Consider the following 19,088-nt stretch of genomic DNA (forward strand, 5'->3'; position numbering starts at 1 on the left):
TTGTCCTAGGACCATCAATCCAGTCTGTCTAGAACCCTTTGTAGAGCCTTCCCACCCTCAAGCAGGTCAACATTTCTGCATGACTTGGTGTCGTCTGTAAACTAATGAGGGTGCACTTGATCCCCTCATCCAGATCATTGATAAAGATATTAAACTGGCCCCAACACTGAGCCATGGAGAACATTGCTTGTGACTGGCCATCAACTAGATTTAACTCCATTCACCACAACTCCTTGGGCCCAGCTGCCCAGCCAGTTTTTAACGCATCAAAGAGTACGCCTGTCCAAGCCAGAAGCAGCCAGTTTCTCCAGAAGAATGCTGTGGAAAAGGTCCAAAGGTTTTTTTGAAGTCCAAGTAGACAACATCCATAGGCTTTTCCTCATCTACCAAGTGGGTCACCTTATCTTAGAGGGAGATCAGGTTAGTCAGGCAGGACCTGCCTTTCCAAAACCCATGCTGACTGGGCCTGACCACCTAGTTGTCCTGTATGTGCTGTGTGATGAACTCAAGATGATCTGCTACATAACCTTCCCCAACACTGAGGTGACGCTGACAACCTGAAGTTCTCCAAGTCCTCCTTCCAGCCCTTCTTGTAGACAGGCACCACATTTGTCTACCTTCAGTCAACTGGGACCTCCCCAGTTTGCCAGGACTGCTGATAAATGATGGAAAGTGGATCAATGAGCACTTTTGCCAGTTCCTTCAGTACTCTTGGGTGGATCTCATCCAGCCCCGTAGACTTGTGAATGTCTAGGTGGAGTAGCAGGTCAATAACCATTTCTTCTTGGATTATGGTAGCTCCATTCTTCTCCCTGTTCCTTATTCCCCCAGCTCAGGGGGCTGGATTCCCAGAAAACAACTGGTCTTATCATTAAAGACTGGGGCAAAGAATGCATTAAGTACCTTAGCCTTTTCCTCATCCTTTGTCACTATGTTTTCTGCCGCATCCACTAAAGGATGGAGCTTCTCCTTAGCCCTTCCTTTGTTGCTAATATGTTTGTAGACACATTTTTTATTCTCCTTTACCTCAGATTAAGTCCTCGTTGTGCTTTAGCCCTTCTAATTTTCTCCCTGCATAACCTCACAACATTCTTGTAGTCCTCCTGAGCTGCCTGCCCCTTCTTCCAAAGGTCGTAAACTCTCTTTTTTTCCCTGAGTTCCAAGCAGAGTTCTCTGTTTGGCCAGGCCTGTCGTCTTTCTTGATGTCTTGTCTTCCAGTATATGGGGGCAGCCTACTCTTGCGCCTTTAAGACTTCCTCCTTGAAGAATGTCCAGACTTCCCGGACTTCTTTGCCTTTAAGGCTGCCTTCCAGAGGACTCTGTCAATCAGGCTCCCAAACAGTCCAAAGTCCACCCTCCAGAAGTTCAAGGTGGCAGTTCTACTGACTTCTCACTTCCACAAGTATCAAAATGACACTGGTCTCTCATGTTCTCACTGTGCTACCTCATGTGAGAACTCACCTGGAGTACTCTGTCCAGTTCTGGAATCCTCGATGTCAGAAGGATATGGAACTGTTCTAAGAGGTCCAGAGGAGGGCTACAAAGATGATCAGAGGACTGGAGCACCTTCCATGCGAGGATAGGTTGAGAGAGTTGGGCTTGTTCAGACTGGAGAAGAGAAGGCTACAAGATCTTACAGCGACCTTCCAATAACTGAAAGGAACCTAGAGGAAAGCTGGGGAAGGACTATTCATAAAGGCTTCTGGTAATAGGATGAGGGGGAATGGGTATAAACTGGAGAGGGGGAGATTTAGACTAGACATAAGGAGGAATTTCTTCATTATGAGAGTGATGAAGCACTGGTACAGGTTGCCCAGGGAAGTTGTGAATACCCCATCCCTGGAGGTGTTCAAGGCCAGGTTGGATGGGGCCTTGGGCAGCCTGATCTAGTGGGACACATCTCTGCCCATGGCAGGGTACTTGGGACTGGGTGATCTTTAAGGTCCCTTCCAACCCAAACTATTCTATGATTCTACCTAATTCAGAATGTGAAGATCAGAAGAAAGATTATTTCTTGTATTGAGGCAGAAATACAGTGGACAGTCCATTGCTGCCACTATGTGAATGGCAAAGAGAGGAAGCTCCACCACTGCCTCAGGAAGAACGCTGCTGAACTCCTTCTGAAGGTCTGAGTGGAGGTATCACCAATCACTGTTATTACGGCAAGGGACAGAGATGCAAGCAGACACCAAAACACTTGCAATTTTGAGTTGTCAAGGGTCTGTCGTTGTTCAAGGTGGCATATTTTCTGTTTACTGGGTTTAGTGGGTGCTCTGGGACCCATGTGTCCAGGACCCAGACTCTGGCTGGCCCTGTGCTCTACATTTCTATGTTCTGCCTTGTGTAGTTAGTGCAAATTACTCAAGATTTGTAAAACGTGAAGGTGTGAAGAGACTTCTCAAAAAGTCATAAAGCTTTACAATTTCAGTCATAAAAAGGCACGACTTGATTGCAATCATTTCTCAGGGAGCTCAGTATAGAGATATTGTTCTCTGGAGTCCTGTTGCATAGAAAGAAGTGTATTTCATCAAGGAAGTTACCACTACGAAAAGGATGAAAGATACAATTTTAAACTGAATGTACATCTATCAGGAAAGACACACAGGCTAAGAGATCATTTGCTTCAATATATATATTGGATTATTTCATTATATTCTATTTTTATTTTGTTGCATAGATTTTTTTTTTATTTATTTATTACTGAAGACTGCTCCACTCCTAATTCAGAAGGAAAATTGCTGGTAAGTAGAACATGTCAGAACAGAGACAGCGACTTGGGAAAACAGGGAACTGTCAGTCTGCTTTACATTTTACTAGATTAGAGAACAAGGCATTTGTTAGTGTAATTATTAGCACACATCTTACCATAAAGAGAGCAAGGGCACCACCTGCTGGTTTAGAAATGTATTTATTTGGGACATGAAAGTTACTCTTCAAGTACTGCATTCAAAAACAGTCAGGCCTACTAAATAAGCTGTACTTCTTTAGGAAAGCTTTCTCCTGAAATTTAAGCTTACGCAAGACAATTTTAACAAATGATGTGTTTGCAGATGCCTGTTCACACAATGAACTCTACCGTAGCAATGATGGTGGCCGTAAATGATTGAATCTGGGGTACTTCCAGATTTTTGAAAGCAAGAAAGTGTTCTGCATTTTTCTGCTTCAGCACTTGGGCTGTTCCTCACACCGGGCATCAAAATGTAGTGCTCACATTTTCAGTAGATCTCATTGGTATTTAATAACCACCAAAAAGTTTACTCAGTGACTTAAGTAGAAATAGTATCTTTAGCATGATGATACTTTAGGTCATTTTATGAGCTGGAGGTTATGGAATAAATCATTGCTACTAGATAAGACATCAAACCATAGTTCATACACTTTTTGAGATTTTTTTCAAAGGACCTTGTTTCCAAAATGCTCTTAGTTGAGAAAACACAGGTTAGCACATACCCAGCTGCAATGAGCAGTCCCATCACCAGCAAAAGGAATCACTTTCTCATGCAGAGATTTGATTTAAACACACATGTAGGACTTCATAAATTCAGCTGTCTGGCAGTTTTGAGACAATTCCAACCAAGAAAATGAAATCCCTAGCTGACCAGGAGAGAAGTTGTAGAGTACAATTAAGAAGTTAGAGAAGGCTGAATGTCTGCTAAATTCTTCCTAGATGCCACAAGGTCTCACCCCATAGTCTCCTCCTGTTCTTCTGAATAACAAGTGGCACTTTGGAAAACCCTGCATCAGCCTGATTAGATGTAACCAGACTCTTGTATTATATTTTATAGGCTGGTAAGGGACTTTTGTGAGGACTGATAATGAGAATATATAAAGAAAATTATGATCTGTCGAAACTTCCATGAGTGTTAAGAATCAGCGCTAAAGGAAATGCCCAGTTTCTATAGCATAGAATCATAGAATGACTTGGGTTGGAAGGCACCTCAAAGATCATCCAGTTCCAACCCCCCTGCCAAGGGCAGGGACACCTCCACTAGATCAGGCCAGGGCACTCAGTCATTTGACCAGTCAATGCCTTCAAGGATTTTAAGTGCAAGTGAGTTCAGAACAGCAGCAGCAGCCTCTTCACAAATTTGGGATATCAAGATGAAACATTAATAAGCCACGTGCTTTCACCAAGGAAAAATAAATCACATCCTATTTCCTCTTTGGACAACCAGAGCCAAGATTCACCTTGCCCACTTACAAGCAATATTATATGACATATTTCAATTTTTATCCTGTATAATTCAGATCCGAGTTGTCCATGAAAAATTCAAAGGAAGAGTGAAAAATGTGTATAACTTGATTGTTTCCCATGAGCTAAAATGAGATTAAACTTTGTAACATGTTCACATCAAACATATTTCAGTAACAGATGCATAACCCATGTCTATCAGTACCACTTCTTACAAGATAACAATAGAGGTATCAGTGTCTTGTTTTCCCCTTTTGAAGATGCTTTGTACATCTGGAAGATGTGCAAACCAAAAATAATCTAGGGTTGCATCAAGCTTGTGCATTTATTGGTGGCTTATTAAAAATGAATTCATTGCTGTAAATGAATGCTAATAACAAATTAGTAAAAACGTCTCCTTTTCTTCTGTTTTTGGTTTTTTTTTTTTACACAAATAGTTTTATTACAAACTTGAATTCTTAAGAAATACACATGTAAGAAATTACACAAAGGCCTTGGCATTCGCCAAAAACTTTTGGTATTTGCATGGTAATAGTCTGTAAAACATTTTTGGACACAAATGTGCTCAAACAATGGTATCATTGCATAGAAATTCCTTAGAAATATTTCCGAGGCCATTTTTAAGACATTTTTTTGGCAAAATATTAACAAAATTAAGGCCTTCTACTTTTCAAAATCAAGTCATTCAGTGTGTGAGTAGTGTTTAAAACCCTGAAAAATATTAAATACAGAATAAAGACTATAAGCTCAAAGCAGGATTTACTATAATAAACACAAATAGCTATTAACCTGGGTTCGGTCTCTGCAACTTCAGCATTGAAATGACCTATGTAAAATGAACATTTCACATCATATTTTGGCATTTAACATCTAATTCATGACACTGAAAAGAAGAAAACTTTTGTAAGCTTCTTTTTGAAATTATAAACTCAGAGCTTGATTTGCCTAATGGTTGATATCTATATAAATTACTAAAATATTTATATATATATTTTTTATTAACCATTGCTGGATCATTCTTTATTCCACAGGAAAGTTTGTTCTACTGCATAAAGAAGCTGCATAGTACCAACATAGCAGAAACACTTACTCGCCTATCTGGGAAACCAATTTGGCAATCTCTTCCAGATGTAGTCCCATGAAAACCAACAGCACTAAAGACTACAAACAGAAGCAAAGGTTTGCAGGATGGCACTCTATGGTGTGAAAAGATGGTTACATGTTGCTTAACCACAGTTTGTAATCCCAAAACTCTTTTTTTTTACATAAGTATTGCTTTGTACAAGAACAATAAGTACATACCCAAGAGTATGGGATTTGGAGACACCTAGATAACGGTAACAACAAACTTATCTGGGGAAAAAAAATGAATCTAAATATATAATACAAGAATGAGAAAGGGGGGTCAAACAGTATAAGGCAGAACTGCATACCTCCTAGCACCTTTGCATTTTTTCTGGATAAACGCTGGATTTTATTCTGTCAGTGCATTGCATTTATATAAAAAATACATATATTTTGATCAAAAGTGCCATTTGGCATGTCAACATTTGAAGCTTATCTTTGTTGTCTCTTTTCTTCTTCAGCAAGGACAGGGCCAGTAAAGCAGTGTGTGTTAGTTATGCAAGTTCCTAAAAGGCACTTTACTGTTTTCATATTGGACAACAATGAGGTACATATGATATATGTCTAGGCTTCATTGCTGTTAAACAAATAGCACCATATTGTGTGAAATTAGTTGAAATTCAAAAGTCATTATGTTTTTCTCATACAGACTTGACAACGGCTAACATTTGAGCGCAGATCTCCTGCTTTCAAAGTCGAGGGAGTTGGTTTCCTATTAAAAACAAATAAATGAAAAGAGCCATTAACAATTGTTCATACAAACAGTCAGCGTTAAGGTTTACAATTGACAACACAAACTCTGCATGCAGCCAAGTGTCTCTTTAAGTTTTGCTAAATCAAGAAGGTGCACTAAGTTCTCCAATGTTTATCCGTTTTCAAGTTTAGTCACGAAGTATCACAAGATCAGTTTTAATATCTGCCTTACTTTCAATATCCTCCAGCTCCATTTACTTTAGAATTCAGTTCTTCCATGAGACTGAACATTTTCTTTAACAGAATCATAGAATCATAGAATAGTTTGGGTTGGAAGGGACCTTAAAGATCATCCAGTTCCAACCCGCTTGCCATGGGCAGGGATACGTCCCACTAGATCAGGCTGCCCAAGACCCCATCCAGCCTGGTCTTCAACACTTCCAGGGATGGGGCAGCCACAACTTCCCTGGGCAACCTGTGCCAGTGTCTCACCACTCTCATGGTAAAGAAATTCCTCCTTACGTCTAGTCTAAATCTGCCCCTCTCTAGTATATAGCCATTGCCCCTTGTCCTATCACTACACCACAAGACACTACCTGTTTAATCAGCAGTTAGAAGACATGCTGGAATTCAGGTAGTGAAGAAAAATCAGGCAAAGAAACTAAAGACATTCGACTTTTCATGAGTTTCTGCTAACTCTTGTGACTTCACAAAAAAACAAAGGGCCAGCAAAGGAAATGATGTGATATACAGAAAGACAAGCCAAAATATTTAGTCTCTAACCTATCATAGGAGTTACTCCTAACAACAAGTCCTAACAAAATAAAGCATTTTCACACAAAAGGGTGCTTAGATTTCATTATTTTCCTTAAAAAGATTATGAGTCAATAGGGAACTGGAGTATTTGTGAATTATAGGAGTGCAGATCTCCCGATATGGGGTTGCCTTATTGATTTGAGATACAGTTTGTAGCCAGAAAACGGTATGATGTTGACAAGACTCTGGGTAGGACTCAATGAATACTAACAACTCTAGTGCTGACTCATCAGCTCTCCTCCTTCCCAGGGAGCCAGTGTTTACCCCATTCTTGGCATATGGACTCTTTCACTAGTAGCTTTTCTGGCTGATGAAATTATCACAGCCCCAGAGATAATCAGTCCCAGTGCTCAATTTTTATACCTTAGTTGATAACTACCTCATAGCCAAACAGTCAAAATTGGCTAAACAACCTGCTTCATATTGACTGAGACAGGCTAAGGAGCATTCACTGATCTAGAAGACGTGAGAAGATGAAGGCAACCAGGAGCAGCAACCTGGATTGCGGTGGAAGAGGATGCTTGCCTGCACTCCAGAGGAACGTCTGCTAATCAGATAAGCTACGCAGATCTGGGAACTGGCCCATACGCTAATGCTTTGTTAAAATTCATATGGAACAAATTAGATCGTGTTGAAAAATAATTCTGTGCAACAGTCCAGAACAAAGCCAGTACTACCACTTAATTCCTGAAATCAGAACCTCAATGAGACCAAAGAAAAGCTTAAGGCCCCTGCCTTCGGCTTTTTATTCAGAGATACTTCCTCCAACATTAGGGAAAGGTAAATAATTGTTCAGCTCACTTAGTTCAATACCTGCACTAATTTCAAGTGTTTCTATTATGTGTTAACATCCTCTAGGGGGAATGTTATATTCTAACTTAATTTCAGTCAGTAGAGCAGCCTATCCCAGTTACGACTCAGTGAATACAATCTAACATAGAGGAAATGCAAACACTGTTAGCTTATTCTGAGAAGGAAAATACCAGGTACAAATGACACATTGTAAACACTAATGGAAGATACATTCATTAATTCCCCCAAAAGCTATTATAATGTTTTTCTTTGTGTTATGAAAATCATTAACTGCATATAGTAGCCAGGCTGGGGCACAGCCAATACTTGAACCATGTATTATATCCAAACAATACTTCTCTTATTCAGAGACAAGGCTCAACTGAGTCTCAAATACTGATAAATAAATCATGAACTTACTTGAACATCTCATTCCTCTCTATAGTGGCAAGCCAGAAGCTGTAAGCATTTGCATAATAATTGCAGGTGCCCCGGCCATGGCATTCAATGAAGGGAGCGCTGCGAAACTCTTCTAGGCAGGAACCAGGAGACGCCAGGGCCTGGCCAGAGCCCTCCGCACCAGCGCTGGTGTGCTAGAAAAAATACAAAAGCATCAGTCAGAGAAGGACTCTCTATCTTTTCTGCTACAACACCTATAAACTCTCTGGCCTAAGTTTTTTTTTCACGTGCCTCTTCTCGTCCTCTGCGGTATCCATCTGTTGTTTTGTCCCTCAGCTCAAAGAAGAGCAAGAAGATGGAGCTGAAGGGTTCCAGAGGCGGCACTGAGTTCTCTTGCTTAACAGCAGCACAACGCACCCGCAACATCAACTTCAGGGTAGCTGTATGAACAGAAATCCTTCAGGACTGACAGTAGGACCCAAATTGTCTCTACCTTAGCCTCTCTGGCCCAGGAGGCATACAGATTGTTCTGGTTTATATCTCAAGAGCTTAACCCAATTCCTGCCCCACATCACAGTGGTCTCTTTCCCACCACTGAGTGCTAACAGCTCTGGATCCATGCTGTTTTTCAAACCATGCCTAGAACTTGCCTAGGAGAGTGGTTATTGATACAGGCTGTGAGCATGACAAGACGCACGCTAACAACTAACCTCTATGGAGGACTACAGAGTGGCTCTTCCAGGACACTCCTTTGCCCTATTTTTTTAACTGTCATAAACACAGAAGAAGAAATAGGATAAAAGGTCTAAAATGCCATTTGAAAACTGAAGGCTTATTCATGAAAAAATGGGAAAAGGACAGCCGCTGATATAGAATCATGGTATCACTAGGTTGAAAAAGACCTTTGACATCATCAAGTCCAACTGTACCTGCCCACAACTAAACCATATCCCTGAGCACTTCGTCTACCCATCTCTTAAAGTCCTCCAGGGATGGTGACTCAACCACCTCCCTGGGCAGTGCCTGCCAGTGCCTGAGAAGCCCTTTGGTGAAGAAATATTTCCTACTCTCCAACGTGAACATACCCAGCTGCAACTTGAGACCATTTCCTCTCAACCATCTCACCTGTCACTTGGCAGAAGAGACCAACACCTCACTCATTACATCCTCCTTTCAGGCAGTTGTAGACAGTGATAAGGTCGTTCCTCAGCCTCTTCTTCTCCAGCCTAAATAACCCCAGTTCCCTCAGTCGCCTCTCATAAGACTTGTTCTCCAGCCCCGTCAGCAGCTTTGTTGCCCTTCTCTGGACATGCTCCAGGACCTCAATGTCCTTCTTGTAGTGAGGGGCTCAAAATTGAACACAGGATTCGAGGTGCGGCCTCATCAATGGTGAATCTAGGGGCACAATCACCTCCATGGTCCTGCTTGCCACCCTGTTTCTGATACAGACCGAGATACTGCTGCTCTTCTTGGCTACTCGGGCACACTGCTGTCTCATACTGAGCCAGCTATCAACCAACACTTCTAGGTCCATCCCCACCAGATAGCTTTCCAGTCATACATCCTCAAGCCTGTAGTGCTGCACAGGGTTGTTGTGTCCCAAGAACATGACTCGGCCTTCTTAAACTTCACATATGCTACCCCTCACATCTGCTACCCCTCTAGGAAGCTACTGCAACTTCTATATAAATATAGAAGGACAACAGAAAATTGTGTTTATTTTCTTATTTATTCAGCACTTGTATCCTGTGCTGGAGCTGCCAAAAAAAAGAAAGCAAGCTGTGTACACTTCCCCAAAACTGAAGAATTAAGTACTATTGCATTATTCTCATTTAGTAATTAGCCAGAATCTTTTTAAAGTCACCAGAAAGAGCAGAGATATAATGCCCTCCTAAGACCTGAAGTGGCATAGTCACAGAATAATGGAATGGGTTGGGTTGGAAGGGACCTTAAAGATCATCCAGTTGCAACCCACTCCTGCCATGGGCAGGGACGTGTCCCACCAGACCAGGCTGCTCAAGGCCCCATCAACCTGGCTTTGAACACTTCCAGGGACAGGGCAGCCACAGCTTCCCTGAACAACTTGTGTCTCACCACCCTCATCATGAAGAACGTCTTTCTAATGTCTAGTCTAAATCTTACTCCCTCTAATTTAAAGCCATTCCCCTTGTCCTATCACTCCATGCCCTTGTAAGAAGTCCCTCCTCAGCTTTCTCGTAGTCCCCTTCAGGTACTGGAAGGCTGCTCTGAGGTCTCCTCAGAGCCTTCTCTTCTTCAGACTGAACAAGCCCAACTCTCTCAGCCTGTCCTCATAGCAGAGGTGTTCCAGCCCTCTGACCATCTTCGTAGCCTTCTCTGGACCCATTGCAATAGTTCCATATCAGACATTAACTTTCCCAGAGCAGGAGTATAGATCAAACACCTGAAACAAATGTTTTTCTCTGTGCAGAGTATGCCCCAGTGCACTCACCATGACAAAGGAGTAACCAATCCAAAGTGAACTCCAGCCTTCAGGACACGATGGTATTTGAATTGTTTGACTGTGTACGGCTATTACCATAGCAGGAGCTTCACACACAGAGCATCTAGAAAGACCAAGACATGAATGAGCTACACGCACTTGAGGACAAATATTTCTTCTTTTTCCAGAAATTACTTTCTTTAAGGAATCTTGAATTAGAAAACACTGTCACCTTCAAAAACAAAGGAAAATCTAAAAGTTTCATTTAGAAAAAAACAACTGTGTTGTATTTTTTCTTTCATTCACTTAGGAACAGCTTAACTATTAAGTCTTACTTCTATTAGCATTCCTATGAGCAAAGAACATGGGATCTCTTATCTGAATATTTAAATGTATTTGTCTTTTTGTAGTCCCATTTGTAGTGTAGTTTCTAAAAGTGCTCAGTGTCATGAACTGGCAACAGCCAAAGGGTGTAACTTGGCAAGTACCACTTAAAAGTGGTTTACTGTGACCAGGGACAAGTAAGAACAATTCATCATCCTAAATATAGCCCTGAGTGACTTCCATAGAGTTGTTTCTCTGGAAAATATCTTACAAAGGTAATCCCTGCTAATGCAGACTCTTACCCAGCATTATCCTTGAAAGCGACTTTTATTTACATTTGTGATCTTTATCTCCAGTAAGAGATTTCTAGCAAAGTAACTTGAACAATGAACTTGAAAGCAGCTCTTCAGAAAGCTCAGCAGCATCAGTTCTTTTACTTTGGATAAACTAATTTTGTCTCAGAACTGCTAAGTTACTGAATAATCTAATGTCCAATTGTGCCTTCATGGGAGAACCATAACAATGTGAGTTGGGCTGGGTATTTTAATGCGGGAGCCAGTAATAAGGAATTTGTAGATAGAACCCATTTTTTCTTGTATAATTCCTAAATGTGCTAGTGCAGTTAGCAATGATTAAAATGATTCAAACTAGCTACTTAGACCTAAACAGTCTGATTCCTATTATCAGAGTGGTGAAAAGAATCAAGTGCAAAATGGATTAAGTTGGATTCTGGAAAAAGCATGGAAGCAAAGGAATTCAGAATGAAAGCCTACTATTTCTGACTTGTGAAGACTTGCTTTCATACCTATTGCCTTTATCTATAGTGCAGAAGCAAGACAGTTATTTCAAGAAAGAACACCAATGAAAGAGTAAGTTAAAAGAATGTAAAGCTGTTTCTATTCTTGGAGCTCTGCTTTACTTCAAGAGATTTCTGGTATTTCAGTGGAAGACCTTACATGAAAAGAAATCCCACAACCCAAGGCAACAAGTGAGGCTTTTACACCTTTTAAACTTTTGGACATGGAAAACTGTTGGCTTAAAAGCCTCAACTAATAAAATCAATTGAAAGAATGGTCTTCTCAGATTTCCTGCTGGTTTTAAGAATGAGTATTAGATTTCCTGCTGGTTTTAAAAACAAGTATTAGAAGTATCTCACTCTGCTATGGCTAAAAAGAGAAAAATCCATATACACATACAGGCACACATACAGAATCATAGAATCACTTTTTGTTCTTGGCTAGAATCATAGAATGCTTGGTTGGAAAAGACCTTTGAGATCACGAACTCCAACCATACCCCTCGACTACTAAACCATATCCCTGAGCACAACATCTACCCATGCTTTAAATACCTGCAGTGATGGTGACTCAACCACCTCCCTATGCAGCTTGTTCCAGTGCTTGATAACTGTTTTGGTGAAGAAATTTTTCCTAATATCCAACCTGAACCTCCCCTGGCACAACTTGAGGCCATTTCCTCTTGTTCTGTCACTTGTCACTCAGGAGATGCAACCAACACCCACCTTGCTACAACCTCCTTTCAGGTAGTTGTAGACAGTGATAAGGCCTCCCCTCAGCCTCCTTTTCTCCAGCTTAAACAACCCCAGTTCCCTCAACTGCCTCTCATAAGACTTATTCTCCAGCCCCTTCACCAGCTTCTTCGCCCTTCTCTGGATGTGCTTCAGCACCTCAATGTTCTTCTTGTAGTGAGGTTCAAAACTGAACATACTGTTTGTTGCAGCTCATCTATCCAACCTGTTCAGATCCCTCTGTAGAACTTCACTATCCTCAAGACACTTCTGCCCGGCCTAGTGTCATCCACAATCTTCCTAAGGGTGCATTCAATACTCTCATCCAAATCATCAATAAAGACACTAAACAGTACTGGACACAACACATAGCCCAATAGTACTGCCTATATCTAATGGTTATCATTTAAGTCATAAGTTGGAGACGCCCTTGTCAGATTCTTATCTGTGACAGTGGCACACTTCACTACATTCTTGCTCACACCTCTCCCTTCCGTACTGGGCATATTATGTCAGGATAGTTTTTTGCCAGTGGCCTTAAAATTTATGTTGATCCAAAGATTCAATGCATTGGATTGGTGCCAAACACTTATGTCTCATACAAGAGCCACATTTTCTGCTAGTTGAGAACCTGGAATGATTAAAAAATAGATGATTGATTTTGCAACTGTTTCCTTTAATTCAGACAATAATGGCTGTATTCAAGTGGTACGTCCAAAACAACGGAAGTAGCCTGGCAGTCTAACATATGATAAATAATGCTATCATTTTCAAATCTAAGGAAACTGAGCCCTAAAAACGTAGCTACGGGTAGTCAAAAAATGAAGAATCGTTTTGGACAAGAACCGGGAATAAATTCAAACCTTTTTCTCCTTCAAAGTACATCATGGCTTTTATCATCGATTTTGCAAAATATCATTTCAAAGTACTTTTTTCTTCATTTCAATGGGACTCAGATTACTTTACTTGTTCAGATTTCTGCCCAAAAATGGATTTATTTTTGATCAAAGTCTAAACCGAAAACATGCACACTTTCAAACATTTCATCAAAGTCACTCAAACGTTACATTTAAAGGCAGGAAATAAAAATATACATATTAAATTTCAATAAAAATAAAGTACTGTATGCAATTTTCACAGGTTGCCTCATTTTATAAACATAGCAGAACTGAAACCATACCTGCTGATGAATGGTCTGATATTATCACCAGTGATAGGAGCCATACTCATTGGCATGGGTTCGGGAGTGGACAACCAGTAGGAGTAGTCATTCCTTGATGCAAAGTTACAGACGTTGTTGATGTTGCAGAATAAGAAAGGCATGGTACTAAATTTACGAAGACAGCTTCCTGCCGTGCCTGAAATGTTAAGTAAAAGGTCACTTGTGTACCTATTTTTGTTAAACTGCTGCCAAATGCCAAACAAGTATTTGCAGGAGTTGCTCTGGAGGGCCCAGTTCTCTTGGGGGAAGCAATTTCTCTTAGCTCCACAAGGAAGGAACAGAGCAAGGCAAAGAGTAGTCCAGTCTTGCCTGTAGAATTATGGGATACCTTAGGTTGGAAAGTACCTCTAGAGGTCATCTATCCTAACCTCCTGCCAGTTAGATGAGGTTGCTTGGGTCCACAGCCCAAGTTTTTAGCATCTCCAAAGACAGACATCCAACAAACTCTCTGGGTTCCCATTCCAGTGGGTGAGAATCAGCATGGTAAAAAAACCCTCTTCTTTGTGTTTCACTGCAATATATCTCATACCTGTGCCCATTGCTTCTTCTGTCACTAAGCCCCTCTGAGAAGTTTAGTTCCATCTTCTCTACCCTCCCTGCAGACAGCTGTAAACAGCAATAAAGACCTCCTCCTAAATTTCTGTTAGGGTTGAACAAACTTAGCTCCACCAGACTGTTCAGACCTCACTAGCCACCTTTGTAGTTAACTGTAGTATTCATCACGATATATCAATGTCTTCGTTGTCCTGGGAGGCCCAAGTCTGGGCACAATATACTAAATGTGGCCTCACAACTACCAAACAAAGGGGAAGAATCATTTCCTCTCATCTGCTGGTTGCACTTTTGCCAACAGACCCCAGCAGGCTGGGCAGTGGGGAACTGAGTAGTTGCAATGGCACACTGCTAACTCATGTTCAGTGCTGCTCACTAGGACTCCCAGGTCCTTTTCTGCAAAGCAGCTTTCTAGCAGCTACTGGAAACAGCAGTTAGTACCCAGGCTGCTCAGCTCCACGAAGTTGCTTCATTCTAGGTATACCCCTTTGCATTTGCCTTTTCTGAACTTCTTGAGGTTCTTCTCAGCCCTTTCCTCCAGCTTGACCAGGTCCTTTGAATGGCAACTGTGTACAGCAGGGAATCAACCATTCCTCCCAGTCTGGCATTACCCAAAAACTTGGTGAAAGTGCACTCTATCCCATCACTCAAATCACTATTAAATCCATTAAACAGGATTGGCCCAATACTAATTCCTGAGGGACATCACTAAGCAAGAATCACCACTCAGACTTTGTATATCTGATCACATTCCTCTGAGCCTAATTTTCCACTCACCTTATCATCTACTTAGCCAGCCCATATCTCACTACTTTGACTACAAAGATACTATGGATGACCATGTCAAAGGCTTTCATAAAGACTTCCTTAAATAATCTGACAGTTTCCACAACACACCAAATCATTACTTGTATCAACCAAGAAGGCATAATAAAGGACCAGCTGGCCAAGAATCATTACACGGGATTGTTAAATACAGTTCTACAAGTGAAAGAAACACTTGGTTTCTAATGAATTCTAATGGAATTCTAATTCAGTCTTTACTTACCCAGATCTTGGCCATGTGCTCTTTCATTGCCTTGTACATAAAGCAAGGAGTAGCCATGGTAAATCAGCCTTGTTCCAAATGGACATGACGGTTCTTCAGTGGTTTGACTATGTCTGGTAACAAGGAAGCCATGAGCAACAGATGGTGCACCTGGTGGGCCCATAGCCCCAGGCAAACCTTCAGGGCCAGGTGGACCAGGAAATCCTCTGGGCCCTACAATACAGAGAGTCTCCTTTTATCTCTCCAGACAGTAGTACTCTGCCTACATAAGTAAAGAAGTGAAACTAGAAACACTTGCACCTAATCTCCTATACAATTTTTCTACAAAGGAATCAAATCTGAAGAACTCATGGGCTCACCTGGGGGACCATAAGGACCAACTTCTCCTTTTTGTCCAGGTTTACCATCAAATCCTGGACTACCAGGTGGTCCAGGCACACCTGGAGGTCCTGTCACCCCTGTTAAAAAACAAGGAATAGTTTTACTGGCTATTACTTCATGTTATTTTTTATTTTTTGCCTTTTAATACAGTACAACACAGGCACACCTCAGCATAAACTAAACTCATGCAGACTCAATGCTTGTATTTCAATATCTACAACACTTACGTTAATTACTGCTGGCAAATTGATTATAGTAGAGAAGAACAGAGAAGTAAGCAGAGGGTGTGCTTCAAAAATTACTAGTATTTGCCTGGAATATGAAAAGGAAGGACAGCAATTTCTTCTCTCTCTTTTTATCATATGACTCAATCAAAAATAGACCAAATAAAGTAGGGTCACAAACAGTAGGAAACCAGTATTCTCTTAGCTTCTTCCCAAGTTTTTCAGACATATGTTATGTCTTCCCTTTATCAATTTCTAGGGATGTTTTTAGTCCTACATAAACTCGGTAAATCTGACTTCGGGAAAAAGAAGTTAACACCATCAACACCACACCAACATTTCTGTGGCACATCAGGAGCTTCGGTCACCATTGCCCTTTTCCTGACCACTCAAAAAGCAACAGTTCATGACTTGAACTGACCACTAAAGAACAGTGACAGAACCCATAGAAATAAACTCAAGCTGTGTTTAATCACTGAGATTATTTCACAGCTACTTGCTAGTGGACAGCACTTGCAGAGTCGTAACCCCACCTTCAAGAGCAAACTTCCATATCTATTCTATCAAGTAGAAAGAAGATATTCATTATATTCCACCATAATTCCCCACATTCCACCATAATTCCCCATCTTCTCGTAAACCAACCAGGAACAAAGCTTTGTATTAGGATCTTAATAGCTTAAGAACACCTCTGAGCTCTCATTGCTCTCCATGTCCTGCATTCTGAAGGACATGCGTCCTTGTGCTAGCATTTCATTTGTCTTACCCTTTGCTCCATTCTGTTATTCCCTGATGTATTTAATTCTTGCAGTTCTCCTTTTCTTTATAGAAATTGCAGTGTCTGGACTAAGAGATGAAGTCTAGGGCTGCAGAACAAGCTTCCTCAGGAAGGACTTTCCACTCCGAAGTGGTTTCTTCATGTACACAGTAATTAAATATGGATTCAACACAAAAGTCTGAAGATACCCTAACAAATACATTCTAGGGAAAGGATGATCAATGCGCTGCAAGTCATTCTGCTTACTGCCAATCTCAGATACTGACGTGATGACGGCAGAGTGAGAGCCTATAAAAAGTCACTACGAAGGCATCTGTTTCTGGGATTCCATGGGATGAGCTTCAAAAAGAAGTGCTCTCTTCCGCAATGCTGACACAATTTAAATGGCTAATAAAGAGCTGGATAATATTATACCAAAAATCTTCTAGTGTCTAGCCTGCCCAGCCTCATTGGTCTATTTTACATTAATAAAAATGTACTTGCAAGATATAAACGCTCACCTTGCTGTCCTTTAGGACCTGGAAGTCCTGGAAATCCTTTGAGACCAACTGGTCCTACAGGGCCAGGTAAGCCGGGATCCCCTTTAACAAGCTGAAAAGCACCTGGTGGGCCTGGTGGGCCTTGTAAACCTGTCAAGGTTAACAGAGGAAATCAGCACTGATTTAGCATTGCCAATAAAAAAAAAAAGTAAAAAACCAATGTTACCTTGCATCAAAGCCTCTTCCAACCCAAACCATACTATGATTCTTTGCATTCAGAGAATGGTCAGCAGAACTAGGGAAGTGATCTCTCCCCTGTACTCAGTGCTGGTGAGGATGCAGCTCTAACACTGTATTCAGTTTTGAGCCCCATACTACGAGAAGGACATTGAGATGCTGGAGCATGTCCAGAGAAGGGCAACAAAGCTGGTGAAAGGTTTAGAGTACAAGCCTTACAAGGAGCAGCTGAGGGAACTGGGGTTGTTTTGTCTGGAGGGAAGGAGACTGAGGGGAGACATTATTGCTCTCTACAACTACCTGAAAGGAGCTTATAGTGAGGTGAGTGTTGGTCTCTTCTCCCTGGTAGCTGGTGACAGGACAAGGGGAAATGGCCTCAAGATACACGATGCACCAGAGGAGATTTTGGTTGGATATTTCTTTACTGAAAGGGTTGTCAAGCATCGGAAGAGGTTGCCCAGGGAGATGGTTGACTCATCACCCCTGGAGGTATTTAAAAGAAGAGTAGATGTCATACATGGGGACATGGTGTAGCGGCAAACTTAGCAGGGCTGGATCAATGGTTGGACTCCATGACCTTAAAGGTCTTTTCCAACTGAAACCATTCTGCGATTCTTTAACAGATGAAGCCTATAGCTACAAGATATCAATGTGTCCAAGACTTTATAGGTGCATTGAGTAGGGTCATGCCTGTTGGGAAGCCAAATCCAAAGTTGTCTGAGGACAGAAGAAGGGTTCAAGGTACAATGAGGGAAACAGCCTAGGCCGGTCCTCTGCTACTGAGAAGCCTCTGGTAACACCTTAGTATCTGCACATGCTGCTGCTGCAAACTGTATCATTACCTCACATGTTCCCATCTCCCATCAGACAGGACCCAGCAGGCACATACAGGTAGCTCTGGCCAGAAGCACCGTGACCAGCACATGCAAACAGAGAGCAGCATTTTTTGGGAGTGGCTTTGGCATTTTATGGAGCAGTTTCCTCAGGAGAGCTGCACAATCCACCAGTTACAGGGCTGCTGCCTTCTCTGCTCACTAGCAAGCTTAGGGTGCAGCACTGACAGTCACGCCAACCAACTTATGGCTGTGCAAGCCTACCCAGAAGCTTGAGGTCTCCAGCGAATCAGAATTAGAAGCATGACATCTTTCAAAAGAATTAACGTTTTTAAGTGGACTTTTTTCCTAAAGAGACCATCACCTCCTGAAAGAAAATACTGTCTGCCACTGCAGCTGCAAGGCTGTGGCTGAAACCCTCTCTCTCTACACAGTACTTGGTTTCATATTCTATCTTTTTATACTGAATAAAAGGAGGAGGGAGTTATCTATTGATTAGTCATAACCATTTTAACAAAGCCATCAGGGAAAAAAAAAACAAGTCTTTTTATTATACCTTTAGATCCAGGAAGACCTTGGTCACCTCGCTCACCCTTGAGGCCTGGGAAGCCTGCAATTCCTTTTGGACCTGAAGTCAAAGGAAATATTGATATAAAAAGTCAGTAATTTCTTGATTTGGAAATATATATGCAGAATACTCATGTATGACCCCACCATCATGCAAGGGCCATGACTTTATTTGCACAAGTACTTTTTAAGTGTTTGCAAGAACAGGATACAAACAAATGCACTAAGCCACCGAAGAAATGATAAGCGAGAACAAATTTCTCTGTAATAAAATCCTTCTCAGATTATAATATCTTTTCTATTAAAACCTGCATTTTTTATACACAAGGTGTTTTAATGTGTATGATGGTGACAACAGCAGTGATGTAGTCAACAATGGGCACATATTGAGCACGTATTTCCTCAAACATAGTTACAATATCTGCCTCTCCAGCTCT

At 41.4% G+C, this 19,088-nt stretch overlaps 1 protein-coding gene across 2 annotated transcripts in view; it reads right to left on the minus strand.

The window, feature by feature from the left end:
* Window positions 1-4,600: 4,600 nt before the first annotated feature.
* Window positions 4,601-19,088, minus strand: part of COL4A1 (collagen type IV alpha 1 chain) — a 139,213-nt gene continuing 124,725 nt past the window's right edge. For both annotated transcript variants that reach the window (XM_054076451.1, XM_054076448.1), the window contains exons 45-52: window positions 18,641-18,712; window positions 17,036-17,164; window positions 15,512-15,610; window positions 15,153-15,365; window positions 13,511-13,688; window positions 10,488-10,602; window positions 8,039-8,211; window positions 4,601-6,029 (exon numbers count right to left, since the gene is read on the minus strand). In XM_054076451.1, the coding sequence (XP_053932426.1) occupies window positions 5,948-6,029; window positions 8,039-8,211; window positions 10,488-10,602; window positions 13,511-13,688; window positions 15,153-15,365; window positions 15,512-15,610; window positions 17,036-17,164; window positions 18,641-18,712 (1,061 nt within the window). In that variant the 3' untranslated portion in view covers window positions 4,601-5,947. The remainder of the gene's footprint in view (window positions 6,030-8,038; window positions 8,212-10,487; window positions 10,603-13,510; window positions 13,689-15,152; window positions 15,366-15,511; window positions 15,611-17,035; window positions 17,165-18,640; window positions 18,713-19,088) is intronic.

This window comes from Cuculus canorus, chromosome 1 (assembly GCF_017976375.1).
Source record: "Cuculus canorus isolate bCucCan1 chromosome 1, bCucCan1.pri, whole genome shotgun sequence".
NCBI classification, from domain to species: domain Eukaryota; kingdom Metazoa; phylum Chordata; class Aves; order Cuculiformes; family Cuculidae; genus Cuculus; species Cuculus canorus.